This window comes from Lontra canadensis, unplaced genomic scaffold (assembly GCF_010015895.1).
Source record: "Lontra canadensis isolate GAN:19392208 unplaced genomic scaffold, GSC_riverotter_1.0 scaffold86, whole genome shotgun sequence".
NCBI classification, from domain to species: domain Eukaryota; kingdom Metazoa; phylum Chordata; class Mammalia; order Carnivora; family Mustelidae; genus Lontra; species Lontra canadensis.
In genome coordinates, this window is record NW_022631080.1 from 1669194 (window position 1) to 1687237 (window position 18044).

The following is an 18044-nucleotide window of genomic DNA, read 5'->3' on the forward strand; positions in this document are numbered from 1 at the left end:
AGGTAAGGTACTGGGTTATCTTTGATGCTTTGAGGATGAAAATGTGAAATATGGTAACTCCCAAATTTGTGGAGTTAATTAAGGAATGTTACCCAGTACATTGGCTTTTGAATTGATGAGATTAATCTCATGGTCATACTTTTCAGAATTAGATAGAAAATATATTGATTGGTTAAGAGATATTGGTGGTTCAAGAACCAGCCCACTGCCTGCTTTTTTGTTAAATATAACTTGGAGTATTTCTCTACCTCATGATTAAATAATTTCCAGAAGTAGTAGTAGCTGAAATAGGAGAAGAAAGGATTACACTGTAAAAATATATGAAGGAAGGAAACAAATGAATTAAAAGCAAAAATACAATACTTTGGACAGCTGTGTGTTTTTTCTTTTCTTTTTTCTTTCTTCTTTTTTCTTTCCCTTTCTCCCTTCCTCTCTATTTCTGCTTTTTTGTTCAGTTCTTTTTGTTTTAAATGCAAAGAAGTGCACTGAAATCATTTTTTAATGTGAAATTAGACATGTTTATATTGATATATAATATGTGGACAATAAATATCTGATAATATAAACAGAAGTAATAAAGTATGCTGGGTTTCAGCATGCTGGAGTACACAAAGGAATGAGCCAGGATCTGACATTTTTCTAACCAGGCTAACTGTGAGAAAATGGGCAACCCACTGGCTCTCACAGTCCCCTGTAAATATCTGAAAGTCCCTGGTCCAAGAAATGATTACTTTTGCATCTGATGACTGACCAGAGGAATAGGTTTCCTTCTTAAAGGATCATAATCAGAAATCTCCAAATAGCTTTACATATTTAAATATCATGCTAATAAGAGCCAGTTAGTTCTAGCAAATGACATCGCTCACCAAACTAGATTAACATCTTTGAAAACATTTTAAATTATTGTAAGAAGGATTTGTTACTAAATTTTCAACAGAATTAACCTTGATAAAGAGATAGCAAATTACAAATGTGAGAAGTTGTTAATATAGGGATTCTGTTGCTAGGCTCATTTCTTATTTATTTCAGTGAAATAAAATTAGCAGGTATAGTACTATATGGTTTAGGTATTAATTTGTTAATATTATTTGAGGATATTAACTGTAATTGTTATATTTTTAGTACCCTACAAATTATGCAATTCCTGTGGAACTTTACCAAAGTCTTTATGTTTTCATTATAATTTCTTTGCATAAAATTTCACTAAAAAGTGTGTGTATGTATGTGTATGTGATATGTATTTGTATAATACAGATGTATTGCAATACATATGTGTACGCATACAAATACATACATATATACAAACAAGAATAACCATACCAATTAATGGGCCATGTTCTCTTCCATCAGGGAAGGTATTAAAAAGATCAAGGAATTTGTATTGATATTTGTATTGATTGTATATTTGTATTGATAAAGTTGATTACTGAAAATTAGGTATTACTTAAAATTTTCAAATCCAATATATCTTATTTTGACATTCTAGGTAATATTTGTAAGTGTTATTATTTATTTCCCACTTATGTTTAAAAAAGCCAAAACATTGTCTAAACTCTCATTAAAGTATTTTTACTTTTTACATAAAAAATCCTTATTTAAGATAGACTAGGCCCAACAATATAGGCCTTTTTTTCCTCCTGATATATTCATTATTAAATGGGAAAATCACTTGGTTTGTCAGAGGGGTGTGTGTGTGCGCATGAGTGAAAAGTTCCTGATCCAAAAACAATTACTTTTCCATCTGCTAACTCGGATTGGAGGTCAAAAACTTGACATTGTAATTATAATAGCAACAAAACTATGAATATTTACACAAACAATGCCAAACTGTCCAAATCTCATGTGATAATTACACTAAATACATATAGAGAAACTGCCACATGAATTTTAAAAGCAATTTTAAGGCCCATTATGCAAATTAAAGAATATAGGGTATAAAATATCCAATAGCACATAACTCTTTTTTCCCCAGTAGCACATAAATCTTAATAAAGAATTAAAGAAATAAAAAACAAGTTCACTTTTCTTTTGGTTGGTACCAGTTGCAGTGCCAATAATTTAACATTTCAGCTCTATAGAAATGAAGACAATTTAAATAGGCAAATTATAAGTTTCATAATCTCTTATAACAAAGTAATTGCCTACATTAATAGGACTTAGCTAGATAAAATGTTTAGTCAACACTATTTTGAAATTAAGTATTATAAGGTGATAAATAATATCTCGATGCATATTTTATTCTTGAAACTCAGGTGTAGACTCTCATACTCAACGAGTCTTGAATCCTGAGTCATTTTTCAGTTCACCATCTTTTTTGGCCCTCACATGTAATAATTTAAGTTTAGGTTAGTTCTTAACATGTGGAGACCACTGGCTCTCAAATAGAGAAGCTGTAGACCACCTGGTTCTCAGATGCTTAGCATGGATATCATCCAGAAACTTCTTAAACATGCAAATATCAGGCCACACTCAAGGTCTACTGAATCATAATCTCTATGGGCAGTAGGGGCAGGGGATAGACAGCAATCTGTGTTTTAACAGTTCCTCCAAGTAAAGAAAGGTCTGAAAGTCACTGCTCTACACTATGACCTCCTTTTCATTCCCAGAGACACCCCTTTCTTTGAGGTACTCAGTGTTTCCCAGCTAGATTATCACCATGGCTTCCTAATTGTTTCCCTACTTCTGTTATTATTCAGTTGAATTCTCTTCACAACTACTATTGGACTAACCTTTCAACAGTGCACTGAAAAAAAAAAAACACATTAGGAACTCCTCATTGCCTACTGAATTAAGCATAAACTATTAGTCTAGTTGTCATGACCTCTCCACATTGTGTCTAATCATCCTCTTCAGTCTTATCATCCACAACTAAGCTTCACGCTCAATGCTCTACATTTCAAAAGTAAACTGAATGTACTCTCCACTGAACACTCTATATACTCTTGAGCTTTTTCATAGGTTATCCTGAACTGCTACCTCCTCTGTGCAGCTAGAATGGCTGCTAAATTCACTCAGCATACACTCATTCTTGGCCCAATATCCATGAACATACCTTGCTCCACCATTAAAGAGTAAGCTCTTTGAATTCATCACTCCTTAGCTAGCAATACAGATACCACAGAACCAAACATTATGACATGAAATATCACATTGCTGCTAAGAGATCATTCATATTGGTCTATTTTCCCAACCATTCCTGCATTAATCATTTAAGCTCTACCTCAATTACCTCTCCCAAAATGCAGACTCCCCTCTCCAATTTGGCTTCTCAGAAGATGGAGAGAAGCAGAGATGCCATAAGTAACAGTACTGAGTAGTCAGTTTATTTCTGCCCTCTATGTACCTGTTTCTTGTTATCTTCTTTTCCTGACAGTATCTTCCTCACTATCACCTTGCTATGCCACCATGTTCAGAATCCCTAAGACAGAAAGAGTTGAGACATGTTGTCTTTGACCATTGATTCCACTGACTTTACCCAGGGTGATGAAGTTACCCCTGGCTCATTTTTATAATTCTGACCATGCCCATTAAAACTGTCATTTTCTCAAACAGATTTCATGCAGATTAGGAGAGATTAAGCTTTGTCAATGCAATCAGATACTACCAATCAACCTAAATGAAATGGGAAGAGGTGGCATTTCATGTCATATTCGGGACAAGCAGAACTTTCTAGTATTTCTTATATTGGTCCACTTGATAGTCTATAAGGCTGGTCCTTACAATGGAAATATCAAAGACACCTTCTTGAGCCTAGCCCATTTCCAGCAGAGGCCAGACGGAGAAATCAGCCAATCCTCCATTTATTTTTCCCTTCAATTTCTGTCTCAATTCTCAAAATTTGGCCATTCAAGGCTAACATATAATATGATGGAAATAACTGAGGATATTAATTATTTTTACCATTTTGTATTTATAAAGTAACATGTAGGTTTTTTAAATGTATGCTTTTACATATCTTAAGTCATTTAATTTTTACCACAACCTTGAGGTTAGGATAAGACAGATATCATCTTGCTACTTTTCTAGATAAAAACATGGCTCTGAGAGGTAAAATGTCACATCCAAGACCACATTGAAAGCAAGTTTCGTGGCTTGAAATTAAGAACTTTTTCCTTTTTTTCCCCCTCACCAATAGTTAAAAGTTACCACTACAAGGAGCTGCATCTCATGGACAAGTTCTAAACCAATCTAAACTGAGGACCTCAATGCTCACTGCCTTCCTGATTTTTCATTTCTTGTCATGAACAGTCCTTGTAGGAGACATAAACTTTGTATTCTTCATCAGACAATGAATCCAGGGATTGTTGGTGAGTTTTCAGGGTAAAATTTTGCTCTGCTCAACTGCCATTTCTAGTTGACCATTAAAAGGTTCCTGAAGTGGAGTTCTTATACTGAGTCTATTTTCTACCCATATATATTCCCAACCTACTTTAATTTATTTAATCACTGTAGATTTTCTTCCAGATTATTCTTTTAAGTAAAACCTGCCCATAGATTCAAACATAAGAAGGGCATACTCCAACCCAATCTCACCATACATAAGCTCTACTGTATAAGGAGCTTGACTTTGAGATCAAGTCTCCCCAAGAATTCCAGCACTTCCCAAATTACCCTACTCTGTAAACAAACACATGTACAGGTCATTATTTTAAATTCCTTACTGCATCAACAAAAGACCACTGGACTGTCAAACTTTAGAACTATTAAGAGCTACTCTAATTACTCTTTATTTTAGCTAATCTAAACTAGAAATTTTACACTATGTTCTATGTACATAACTTGTATCTCTTGAACCCTATGACAAGAAGGAGAAAGATAAAAAGAAATCCACCCATCCACTAACTCTCCTGTTATCCATTTTTTACGTCCTGTTCTAAATAATAATCCTTGGGGGCTGAGGGTGGTGTTAATCTGGTTTAACTCCTTTATTTTATAAATATTATTTAAGACAAATCACATGTTCTGCCTAATGCTGACAAAATTACACCTCGGATTCCATCTTTTATGTCTACTGCTCTTCATATTATACTATGTGATTGCTGGAATTATCTCATTAATTGAACATCTTCATGAAGATGTACTAGTGTTAAGTATGTCAGATGACTACAATGACTAAGTTTATGTTCATAAACAGATATTCTTAAGTATCTTTTGCACCCGTGTATACTTCCACACTTAGTAGCACAATGCAATGAAAAAATCAGCAAAATGTCAGATAAGCTTTATCTCCATGTTTTTGGTTTCATCATGATGATAGAGCATAATTATCTCTCAAAGCCCCCAAATGGGGTCACTATCACATTCAGTCATCTTTATTGATTTAGAGAAAAAGGAGTACTTGGAAAAGTGACAATGTGATTCTTTTGTTAATTTATATATATTGAAAATATTGATTTAAAATCTCTTATGCTTTTCTTCAGTAAGGACAAAAAAAGAAGTGCAGCAAGTGGCTCATCTAATGCAAGACATATGGAAGTAACTGACAGATGTGTACGGAACATAGGATGAAAATTCACAGACTTCTCTTGGCCATGCTAAGTCTGGCAGTCTATCATACAGGCTGAATTCTATTCATCTGTCAATATCTACAAGTCACAATCCTGTGACATAACTTGTCTCAAACTACTGTTGCAAGGATCAAGAAAACAATACCTTGTTTTCTCTGAAATACTCTATAGCTTAATGATATATATGGCAGGAAGAATACAAAACCCAATAATGAAGTACCAGCATCCATTTCTTAAGATGACTGAAATAGCCTTTGGTTGTTTATATATTACATACTCTAATGATAATCCATAGAAGTAAAAACAATGGTCTTAAACAGCAGAGTAAATTCTTTAAAAACCAACTATGCTGTGAGAGTAAATTTTGGAGCCTTTCAGATATTTTCCAGGTGAGGACAGTTTCCTTAAAGTAGTACATAAATGAGTAAAACTAACTCGTTAACTTAAGCATTACAAAGAAGCAACAATGCATTAAGTTAAGCTAATGCCTTTTCTGCTTTGGGAGAGCGATTTCTGAAGGATAACTATGTTTCGTGGATATGAAGTATTTGAAATTCATATCACATTTCAATATATTTTAGAAACGCTTTTAAATATATACTAGTACATATAACAGTGATACATTGGAATGTGTTAGAAAATATAGTAATTGTAAATCATGCTATTATTGGGTATCCATATTCTTGAAAATAATATTCAAGTATATTCAAGTATATTCCAGGGGTTGACACTTACCTCACGTATTACATTATATCATATTTTCTCACAAATATTTCTAAAAACATTTTTCTCATCTAAGATTATTTATAGCAATTATCTATATATGTAAATACACATATTTATTTTACATACATTTTTGTATTTGAAAGCATATCACATATTGAAAAATGTGTCAATTGACATTTTATAAAATTGGGGGTAATTACCTTGCAATTTAACACTAACCCAAAAGAGTTGGATTTATATATTTTTATGTATTTTTGCAAGCTGCCTATTAGGAAAAATTTTGTCTTCATTAAATATTACACAAATATAAAGGGTTATCATGCAAAAGTTCCATATTCCCTGGTTCTTCATTAAATAGAATAAATATAAATAGACATATAAAATTACAAAATTAAGATATATAAGCTTTGTGATTATTTTTTTTCATGGCTTGAGCATGTTATTGTAGCCTAATGGGTTTCGTCACAGTAAGTATCGGCAATTAGCAAGAGCAAGTTAAGTACACACACATACACACATGTGCACGACCAATAAAGAGATACAAACACCCTAGATCATGCAAGAGATGTACAAGGCCCCATTTTGGATATTTGATCCATATTACACACATGCAATGTTATATTTGGCAAGATTAGTCAGTAGTGCTTTCCTTAGATGGATGTCTTTTGTGCTTTTTTGTTGTTGTTTTTGGCCTGCAGCATGCTATTTTACTTTGCTGAAGGTTACCCCTGAAAGTACATAAGTAAACCAGTACAGAATGCAATTCTAGAATAGCTGTGTCATAAAAGGAAAAATGACAGAGAGAGACAGAGAGAGAGACAGACAGACAGACAGGGAGACTGGTGGGGGATAGTGGGGAGAGACTGATCGCCCATGAGATTCAGTGGTAAAATTTCCTTAAATACATTTTGGCCTTCATTTTCTTTTTGAAAACCTTGCTGTGAGGGTTGCTTGCCCCCTTCAGAGTACTGCGTAACCTTCGCAAGAGATCATTTATCACTAGTTTCCACCTTGGAGCAGATCTTCCTACCTTTCCAGTCTTAATTCTGTGAGAAATGGCTGCAAACCGATGGTTGAGCTCTGAGATTTTGGGCTCTACTACTTTCCTGCAGTGGTCGCCGCGGTTTGCCATCAGCTTTGCTGCTTGGTCACGCGTGGAATCCACCTTTGGGCGCATGTCATTCATTTCAGCCTTTAAACGCTATATTCCGTGAGCAAGAGACAGGGCTCGAAGTTAGTAATTAAATGGAAGTTGAGAGAGAGCCAGAGAGTGAGAAAGAGAAAGACAAAGAAAGAACAAGCACATGCAGAGGAATACAGAGGGAGGAAAAAAGCCAACTTCCCGAAAATAGAGGAGAAGACTGAGAATGTGTGCCATCTCAGGAAAATAGATCACTGCCCCTGTTTAAGTTGGATCTAGGTTTATTTTTAGTCTGAGGAAGGATGAGGAATGTTTTCCTGACTTCTCTATGTTGCCCACAACCATCATATTTTATATTTAGTCTTATTTTATCTTAACTCAATGTCATAGCTGTGGAACAACCTTAATATATCCTCAGAAGGAAAGGTAGCTGAGGAAAATTTTTCTATTCCTTCCTGAACACTTCTGAGTTCCCTTTTATTTTACTGAGCATGATGGGGGAAAAAATGGACTTTCCAACAAATAAGGATTCTGGTCACTGAAAGAGGGAGTGAAGACGGTTCTGCCTGACTCAAGGGGTCAGAGAGGGTATAAGTGAAATAACTTAGGTCCTATTATTTCAAAGACCTTGGAGGAAATTCACGGTAAGATGGCATTCCTTAACTACACATTGAAGGACAAGAGAAAGCAAGATAAGGTACACACAACAGAGTAAATGTGTTTTAGGGATAGCCTGAAATACATCAATAGTTTTTCATTAAAAATGAATTATAATCTTTGGAAAATAGCAATTTCTTTAACATTAACAAATGCATTGTTCAGACAGAAACTATAATTTTTGAGTGTTCTTTAACTAGCAACCCACTAGTTAAATACTATTATTTCGGCACAACAAAATAAGGAATCACTAATTTAAATGAAATTTGCTAAAATTCAACTCTTCCTATTTAATTGAGAAAGATGTTATCAAACAGAGATTAACATAGCATCAATAAGATAAATTCGCACATTATACCTCTCATATCCTTTTATAGGTATCTTTTTTTTTAATGAAGATTAAGTTGCCTTTCTGAAAGATGACTCAGGACATCCTAATAATTGGTTTTGATATACAAAGAGAGAACACGAAGCCATGTTTACTTTACATATAGTAAAAAATAAAAACATCCAGATTTATATAAGCTCAGTACTGTTACTAATTATGAAGATTTGGATGTTGCACAGGCAAAATGTCCAGATGATTGGATTTCAGGTGTTGACTCAGATAGGCTGTGAATGATACTGGGAAACTAATCCTTATGTTAGATATAAGAACACACGAAGTAGTCAAATGGGCAGGAATTTGCAAAATTACACCAAAATAAATTCTGGAATCTCTTTGTCATTGGTGTTTAAGTTTTGTGTAATTAGCTGAGAGGTGGATATGGACAGATATCCAGATTATAAAACTCTTCAAAGTCATTAACTCCCATGTGAGTTAAGAAAGTAGGGAGGGTATGAAAGTAGGAGGGGAGGGAGGAAGGATGAAAGGAAGAACTTTATTCACTCTTATTAATAACTCCTTGATTACTGACATGATTGGTGTACAGTTAGAAAATTACTTTTCATAATATTTTATTTGCTACCTTAAGTATGTCTTCTTTTTGCTGAGGTTTCTTTTTCTCAGATTCATCCAAAAGTGCTTCAGCCTGAATGATCCAGTCTGTGATGTAATCCACATTCTGGTCAAAGTTTTCCATATGTTTCTGGTATTCCTTAATTTTATAGAGATATACCATGACATAATACTGGTTAGACAATATTCTTAAAAGATTTGTCATACTTTCTATAATGTTGAAAGGTAAAAAGAATAGTATCTGTCAAATCACACTTAGGTGTGATCTCCATATAAAATACAGCAGACACATAGCAAAATATTAAAATATAGTTATAGGTGTTAAGAGCCACCATTCATGTGAAGTTAAGGAATTTGCAGACATAGATATTATTATTCAAAGCATACATAATTTCCTTCTCATAATGGAGAGGGGTTGAAAATCCTCTAGCTTCTTTTCTTACCAACAAAAGATTTAACCATTCTTCTGCACGGGAAGTCACAGCTATCCAGTTACTATTCAGAAGACTCAATTTATCTTCCACCAAGGTCTCCTTCTTGCCCAAAACCGTTTTCAAGGCCTCTCCTAGCTCTGTAACACTCTTCAGGTGAAACTTCTGTTTTTCAATCTCTTTCTGAGTAGCCTGTGAAAAGGACAGTATTTGAGCTTGGAGTAATTCATATATGGTAGTCTTTAGATTTAATGTTTTTGAAATGGCTGTGTGTATAGTTACTACAGTAAGATTTTTCAATGATTTAAACCTTCCATATGTCTTCATGAATGATGAAAATCCTACCATATGCATTGTAGTATCCTTGTTGGGCATATATAAGCATATATCTATATCTATTTATCTGGATATGTGTGTGTGTATATATATATATATATATATATATACACACACACACACACAGAAGCATGTTGAATTTCTATTTATTTATTCTATTTATATTTATTTCTATTTATTTATTTACACCTAACAGATAAACATATATATTGTCCATCTGAACATATTTATATTTACTTAATTTGTAAATATACTAGGTGAAGACAGACCTCAGAAACCTCATCCACAAATAAGCAATGGCTTTTAGAAAATTTAGCAATTAGTGTGCTCTTGTATTTCTACAAAAGAAATTTTCAGCATTTTGGTGCCACAAACCTATTTGGAATCTGGTGAAACATAAGGACTCTTTCTCATAATAATATTAAAAAAATAAACTTGAGTCCACTGGATTTTAAAGGAAAGGAGTTCTATTGGAAAATAATATACAAAATATCTTTTTAAAACCTGTAAGATAGTAATATCTGTGTTCTTTCCTAATGTATGCAACTATAATAATCTAGCAGCAGATGTTTAGAGTAATTTAAAAGTAGTGATGAATATAACTGGTGTCTTGAAATATAGACAATGAATAGAATATGATATAGAATTATCTGCCATTTTCACTGGTGGCAAAGTTGCAGGAACTATAGCTATTACTGGGGTTTGCTGCTCACATTCATAATTGAAAATAAAATACTTAATTTCAATTAGAGGTCTGTGAAAATAAAGAGGTAATATGACAACCCCTAAGAAAGCACCACCACTTTCTAAGACCTGATTTACAAAATTTAAAAACAAGCATATTTAATATTAGAAAGTATATAGAAAGTTGATAGAAAAACTGATCCTCGTATAAAAGTTTACACTCAGCTCTACCCCAGCCCTTTTCTGGTGATGTATCATGGCTGACCAGGTGACCGTCTTGCACTTCTTGGCCTCTGCCCTGATCCCTTTCTTGCCCTCACACTGTTGTGGGACATTTCACTACGGAGTAAGCCAGACCAGAACCTCACAAGAAGTTTATTTTTTTTAAGATTTTTATTTATTTATTTGAGAGAGAGAGATCGCAAATAGGCAGAGAGGCAGGCAGAGAGAGAGGGGGAAGCAGGCTCCCTGCTGAGCAGAAAGCCCGATGCGGGGCTCGATCCCAGGACCCCGAGATCATGAGCTGAGCTGAAGGCAGAGGCTTAACCCACTGAGCCACCCAGGCACCCCTCACAAGAAGTTTAACTAAAAGATACAGAGAATGTGATAACACACCAGCTCAGGCATTTAGAAATGGAATTGATATCTTCACCAGAGCAAACCAAAGTCAGAGTAAGACAAAATCACTGGGGAGGAGCAACAGTAAGAAAGAGGAGGGAACTCATGTGCAAAGAGGCAAATGAAACACGCACAGAGAGTGACAGAGGTGGGCCAAGTAAGTGAGACTGAGAGTGAGGGTCTCTTTGAAGCCAGCTTGTACCTCATCTTTAATTCGTAGATGCTCTGTAGCTGCCTATCCTTCACACCATCAGGTCTGTTGAACTCAAAATCACTATGTGTATGCATTTTGTTTTTGCCTCTCACATCACATAAATAGGGGTGATAAATCTGGTAAAAAGACTGTATAAAGTAATTTGTGCACAAAAGATACTGTTTCTCCTATCCCAAGACAATCTTTTGTATTTTTGTTTTTCTTTTTCAATAGACAAGTATCTGAAATTCGAGTAATTATTGCCAAATGTACTTATTGGCTACCGTGTAGAGGGTTATCTGTAATGCAGTTGTCATCTGTAGTGCATGGGTAAAGCCAGCTGTTCATAGAAGGAATTCCTTCTTTAGCAATCATAAATGTTACTGAGCTCCTACTAAAGGCATCACTGTTGTAACAATGACATAGGTGATTCTACTTAATGTCTTTAAGGAAATTATGAGAAATGCCTCCTTGGCATGAAAACAGCCCTTCTGGAGCTTGACTTGTGAGTGCTCATGGGCTAGATTTTATTCCTTTCATCTGCATCCTTGTGTAGAACACGACCTTTACAACCTTATATGGTAGCCATTATTCTTGGTACTGTAAATAAAATGACAGAGAATGTCTCTGTCATTATAAAACTTATACTCAAGATGTATTTGTCAAAGATATGGAAAGACAGGCAAATGAACATGCCCTTCTTCCTGCATTCATTCCAGACTAGTGGCTTGTCACCAGAGATTATGTATTTGCAAAGATAACACCTCACAAAGTTGAATCTTACTTTGTATTTGGATTGGTAATTATCTCTTAAAATGTCTTAAAGATGACACTGTTTTAGCTTTGATATAAAAAGTTATATACACAGACATCTGTCTCTTCTACACCAGGCAATGCAATTAAAGGCAATGGAAATTTCCAGATCTCAGAAGGGTTAGAAATTTTGAATTTAGGAAATATTGTTGCAAAAAGTTCATGGATCACAACCAACTACCATGGATTAAACATCTGCCAAAATTCTATAGCTAATTTTCAAGAGAAAATGTTTAATATACAGGGATACTTCATTCAGTTCATGAAAAGAATAAAATAGGAAATGTAGATGATCACGAGTATCACTTTAGCTTCCCTAGTATTTTAAGACAGCCCTCAAAGACATGATGAACACAACAACAACAACAACAACAACAACAAAAAACAGTAATCATCATGGTGATAATAGCCCCAAAAGTGATTCACTCTTTTTTCTTACCATAAAAGAAATCCTTGAGTTAAATCTTCATATTTGGGATTCAAGAACAAACTGGTATTAAATAAATGCTATTTTTCATTAGGAAAAATATTGCGCTCATTGAACAGATTTTTATTTTTCCAACAAAAGTATTTTTACCTTAGTTTCAAGTATATAACAGATTTATTTTAAATTAAAATATGACTTTAAAATATTATTATCTTAGACTTCAAAAAATACACTGATCTGACTTTCTGCAGGTCTCAATAAAATATCAATTAGTGAATTTGCTTTTGGTGCTTAATATCCACTCTGTACTGTGCCATTCACTGCCAGAGAGTAGAAAGAAGTAGTCTTTGCATATCCTGCTTTAATTTTACCCATGTAGCTGCAGAGAAAGGCTAAAGTGCAATCAAGTATTTGGTATCATAGTAGAAAGTACTTGTTTGAGAAAGATGAGTCATGGTTGGGATGAGCATGAATGGCTTTAAGGAAGAGGTGATACTTGAAACTGAAGTTCACCATTAAGGATTGGATCAAGTGCCAATCAATCCAGAAAATATGAAGGTCAGAATCAAAAGCCACAATTACACTATTGGGTATTTACCCCAAAGATACAGACATAGTGAAAAGAAGGGCCACCTGTACCCCAGTGTTTATAGCAGCAATGGCTACAATTGCCAAACTGTGGAAAGAACCAAGATGCCCTTCAACAGACGAATGGATAAGGAAGATACGGTCCATATATACTATGGAGGATTATGCCTCCATCAGAAAGGGTGAATTCCCAACTTTTGTATCGACATGGACAGGACTGGATGAGATTATGCTGAGTGAAATAAGTCAAGCAGAGAGAGTCAATTATCATATGGTTTCACTTACTTATGGAGCATAAGGTATAACACGGAGGACACGGGGAGATGGAGAGGAGAAGTGAGTTGGGGGAAATTGGAAGGGGAGACAAACCATGAGAGACTGTGGACTCTGAGAAATAAACTGAGGGTTTTGGAGGGGAGGAGAGGTGGGGGGTTGGGTGAGCCTGGTGGTGGGTATGTATTATGGAGGGTATGTATTACTTGGAGCACTGGGTGTGGTACATAAACAATGAATTTTGGAACACTGAAAAAAAATAAAATTAAAAAAAAAAGAATCAACAGCCACAAAAAGAAAAATATGGAGTATTTACTGGAAACTTAAAAGAATAGAACCATTCTCCCAGTTCTATTAGTTTCCCATACCATAAGAATGTCTATACTTGTCAATGTATTGAGAACTGAATTACTGGACTGAACTCCAACTACTGTTTTGGCCATTCTTTGCATACCGTCACTCATGCCTCTCTAAGGGATGTAGTTTTTTAAGGGGTTGGTGAAATGAGGAGAAAGACATCCAGTCTAATCCTTAGCATTCATGTCTTCTTTGGCTGACATGCTGGGTGAGGGATAGAGAAGGTTCTGACAGGTCTACCCTTCTGAATGGACAAAGTTCAAATTCAGTGACTGAATGATGAAGTCATAACTCAACTTTTAGGTTTGTTATTTTTTGTTGTTTTGTTTTTTTCAATCTTGTGGTAATGTGATAGCTTCTAGGGCTGATTTTAAGGCTGAGTAAAAAAACAAAAACAAAAACAAAAACAAACAGAATTATGCACATTCCCTTTTATTTTGACCTATGACATGGCCATAAGTCCAGTTCCAGGAGTTTCACCAGCAGCTTAATGTCAAATACATGCTTGGCACCTGGGGTTTTTAATGACACAGGAAAAATATCAGCTAAGAGTAGAACTCGGTTTAAATATTAACTGCCATAAAATCTAACATACTTTTACTGTCCATATGTTTAATTTGTAACATTTGATACCAGCTCCAGCATACAGTCAAAATATTAAACACTAATTTCCATGATTTCAAAGACATAAATTTGTTGTTGACTTCTTCCTAGCCATAGCAATTTTCAAAGTCTATTCCAATTTCCTTATAATAAAAAAGGGATGGCATAGGTTAACTTCTCCTAATAAAGATATCCATGTGTTTAAGTAAAGGATGGAAATACATTCTGATTCATTCTTCATATCTGAAAGTTAAATCACTCGAATCTAATTTAAAATGGCACGAGGTCCAAGATTCAGCCATCAGCTTACCAATTCATTTCACTGATGGGTTATAGCAGGATGGGAAAACTCATTCTGTTGGTTTCTAATGATCACATCATCATGTGATGGAAACACTTTTGTTAATTTTATTAGAGGTGAAATGGTAAAAAAGTGTAAGATGAATTATTTAAAGGTGACATAGTAAAAAGTGTAAGATCAATTAATTATCTGATCCCCCAGAAACATATCCGCAACTATTTTCTAACAGGGGCAGAGAAACATAGCACACTTGGGCTTGATCTCTCACATTTTCAGAGGTCCAATGGCTTCCAAAAGTCTTCCTGGAATTTCCCAGTGATTTAGATTCTCAGGATAAGTTCTCTGACTTCCTATCATTCCCATTCCCCATCCCCAACCTTTTTAAACTCTGTGTCTCCTGCCCATAGGTTGTATTTCATTCAGCCGCACATCTAGTTAAAAAAGAAAAGGAGCCACAATACCATTTCTATATCTCTTTCTCCCTTTACTAAGATGCTACTAAATTCTTGTTTATTTCAGCTCTTTCTTAACCTCGTATTCAAGTTCCCTCTCATCTGGATGAAGGGTTAACTAATACACCCAAAAGGATATTTTAAAAGGCTCCCCTCCCCAAGTGGATTCTGCATTTAATCAGTCTACATAAATATTATACCATTTCTGGTCATCAAGAATGGGAGAGGGTTCTTTCACCTTTAGGTACAAAATACAGTTATGGGAAGAAAATTTAAAAATTACATTATTGCAATCACATATTAAGATTCTGAAACTGACATGACACTTAGAATTTGTATTTATGTTTAAGGTGGTGTTTCTTTTGATCTACAACAGCTGTAATTAAATCAATGGTGTATCATACAATCTAATGTCTTAAATGCAATAAAATATGATAATGTTTTTGCAGGTCCCTACATTTCTGTCATGGTTAGAGGTTTAGGACACATTCTATTATTAGGCTACTGTGAAGGAATAATATAATGATAAATTCAAAAAGAACATAAAACATTAAATAGTGGATTTTATGGCAAAGTGTATTGACTTTTTATTAATAATGTATTGTCTATTAAAGAAGAATTTCATGAAAGCAGAATGTGTAGAACAGAAATTACAGCTATAACTATAATGACAGTGAATAGTGACTCCAATGGCATTTAACAAATGTTCTATTTTCTAAGTAACAGCTGCTTGATGCATTCATTGTACCAAGTTAATGGTCTGCTAGTGTTATTTCACTTCACAGATAAATTACTATGCTTGCTTTAAAAAAAGATACGTAATTTTTCATGGGGATGATAGTGTAACAGACTTTAGAAATAAGTAATAGTTCTCATGCTTTTATAGCTAAGAGGAGTGATGAGTTGAAGCAATTATCCAGATAATCTAGGACCAGAGGCCACATCTCTTTAAACTGTGAATGGTAATTGTTAAAAAAAAAATACAGGACATGGCTGACTAAACTGAATGTAGATCTCATAAGAGTACTTGTATTGCATTGTCTAGTGGTTCACAAACTTTGCTGAATTATTAGACACTGACCACACTTGGGCCAATTTAATCATAATCTCTAGGGGTAGGCTCCAGGTACTGATAGCCTTTTAAATATTCCCAGGTGATTATAATGTGCAGCCAATGCTGAGAACCAATTGGCAAACAAAATGATGCATTCTGTCACAGTATTTTATTGGGTGATTGTCACTAAATTTTAGGACTGAAGTGACAGCAGAAAGATAACTGAGAAAACTCATCACTGTTCTTCCTCATGTTGAATGCTATAAAAATATGTCCCTTAAATCAAAGTGAAAATCACAATGACTTGTTACATAAGTGGCTATCTAGACATCAATTATTTTGCATTATTTAACACAACTGAATTCAACATTTGTGTGTATGTATGATTCTTTCAGGCAACTCTTGGTATCCTGACGATACTGTTAATAAAATCTAATGGTCAATTTATGAAAAATAGGAGATAGGAAATATCCTAAAAGCTGATGGATTTAAAGTATTAAGGAACCAAAATAATTTTCCATGGAATTATATTTGATCATTTTAATTTTTATATAACACTGTGAATATTAAAAGGGCTTTCACGTAGCTGAATTATGTAAGTGGCTTTGAATTTTTCACTACTGAAACCAAATTGGGAATACTTGAAATCTGTTAGTGGTTAAATCAGAAAATATATATTAAATATATATATTATATATAAATTAAAATAATTAACATTAATTTAATGAATAAATTAAATTATAAAATATAGATTAAACTTTGCTGAAGCTTACATTTTCCAAACATAATGATCATCAGAGATATAAACTTCTATTTAATAACATAATTATTTACTTTCCTACAGTTATTTTTGTACTCAATTCATGTGCTAAATAATTGAAGCCATAATGGGATATTGAGAATCAGCTGACTTATATCCAACTAATCAAAGTGATTTCAAGACAAATGCACACAGGATTTTCATTTGGTTATTTTTACACAGATTTATTTAATCTGCACTTTAAATTTAGTCATTGTGTATGTTTTTCTTATTGTGAATGACAACTTTTTGTCACCTTAGAATTAGATTACCTTCAAATTACTAGAAAATACAACTTCCAACGACAATTATAGTGGGAAAAAGCTAATGAAATCAAAGATAGTACTGGATTTCAATTGCAGATTTGCTCTGTGCCAGGCCCTTTTGCATCTATAAAATGGGAGTATTTGACTGGATGATTGTTCACATTCCCATTTGTTTTAAAACTTACCATAATGTTAGAAGCACATCAGCATTCTTCTCTTCTCTCAAAAAAATTGCTTTGCCATTATGTTTTAATTGTCATCTCTTAATTTACAATTTATTTTATTGAATGGTTATTTATTGAGCATGCACTATGAGTCATTGTTATTTTATGTGCAGAGGAAACACCAGTGAACAAAACACACATTTTTCCTTGTTCTCTTGGCAAACGAAATTGTTAATGCCCATGCATGAGTCCAAGAAGATAGAAGCTGTCGTGACAGCTCAGAGATCCTCTGCAGTACTGGTACTCAAAATCCCCAGGTGCTGCTAATCTTTTGTAGTTCATCTTACCATTTCCTTCCACTGTGTCTCTTTCTACTCTATAGACATCAGTGCTTCTGATCTCAACCTGGCAAACTCCCTTAACAGAGATTTGTAAGGGATGAAGGGGGAAAATGCCTGATCCTGAAACCATCATAAACATGACAGTTACAATTTCCTCAAACTATCTCTGTTGTCCAGACCATGCAGCTAGGAGTGATCTACTCTTTCAAAATCTTTTTTCTTTGAGAGAGAGAGAGAGAGAGAGAGAGAGATCCAGCACAGGGCAGGAAGGGGCAGAGGGAGAAAGAGAATCTTAAGCAGGCTCCACACCCAGCTCAGAGCCCAGCATGGGACTTAATCTCAAGACCCTAAGATC

The 18044-nt window shown here is 34.4% G+C and overlaps 1 protein-coding gene across 4 annotated transcripts in view; it reads right to left on the minus strand.

Annotated features, from left to right (window-relative positions):
• The window catches only part of DMD (dystrophin), a 2197254-nt gene that overhangs the window by 1206724 nt on the left and 972486 nt on the right, over positions 1–18044 (minus strand). For all 4 annotated transcript variants that reach the window (XM_032883124.1, XM_032883125.1, XM_032883122.1 and 1 more), the window contains exons 35-37: positions 9433–9612; positions 9000–9128; positions 7264–7434 (exon numbers count right to left, since the gene is read on the minus strand). In XM_032883124.1, the coding sequence (XP_032739015.1) occupies positions 7264–7434; positions 9000–9128; positions 9433–9612 (480 nt within the window). The remainder of the gene's footprint in view (positions 1–7263; positions 7435–8999; positions 9129–9432; positions 9613–18044) is intronic.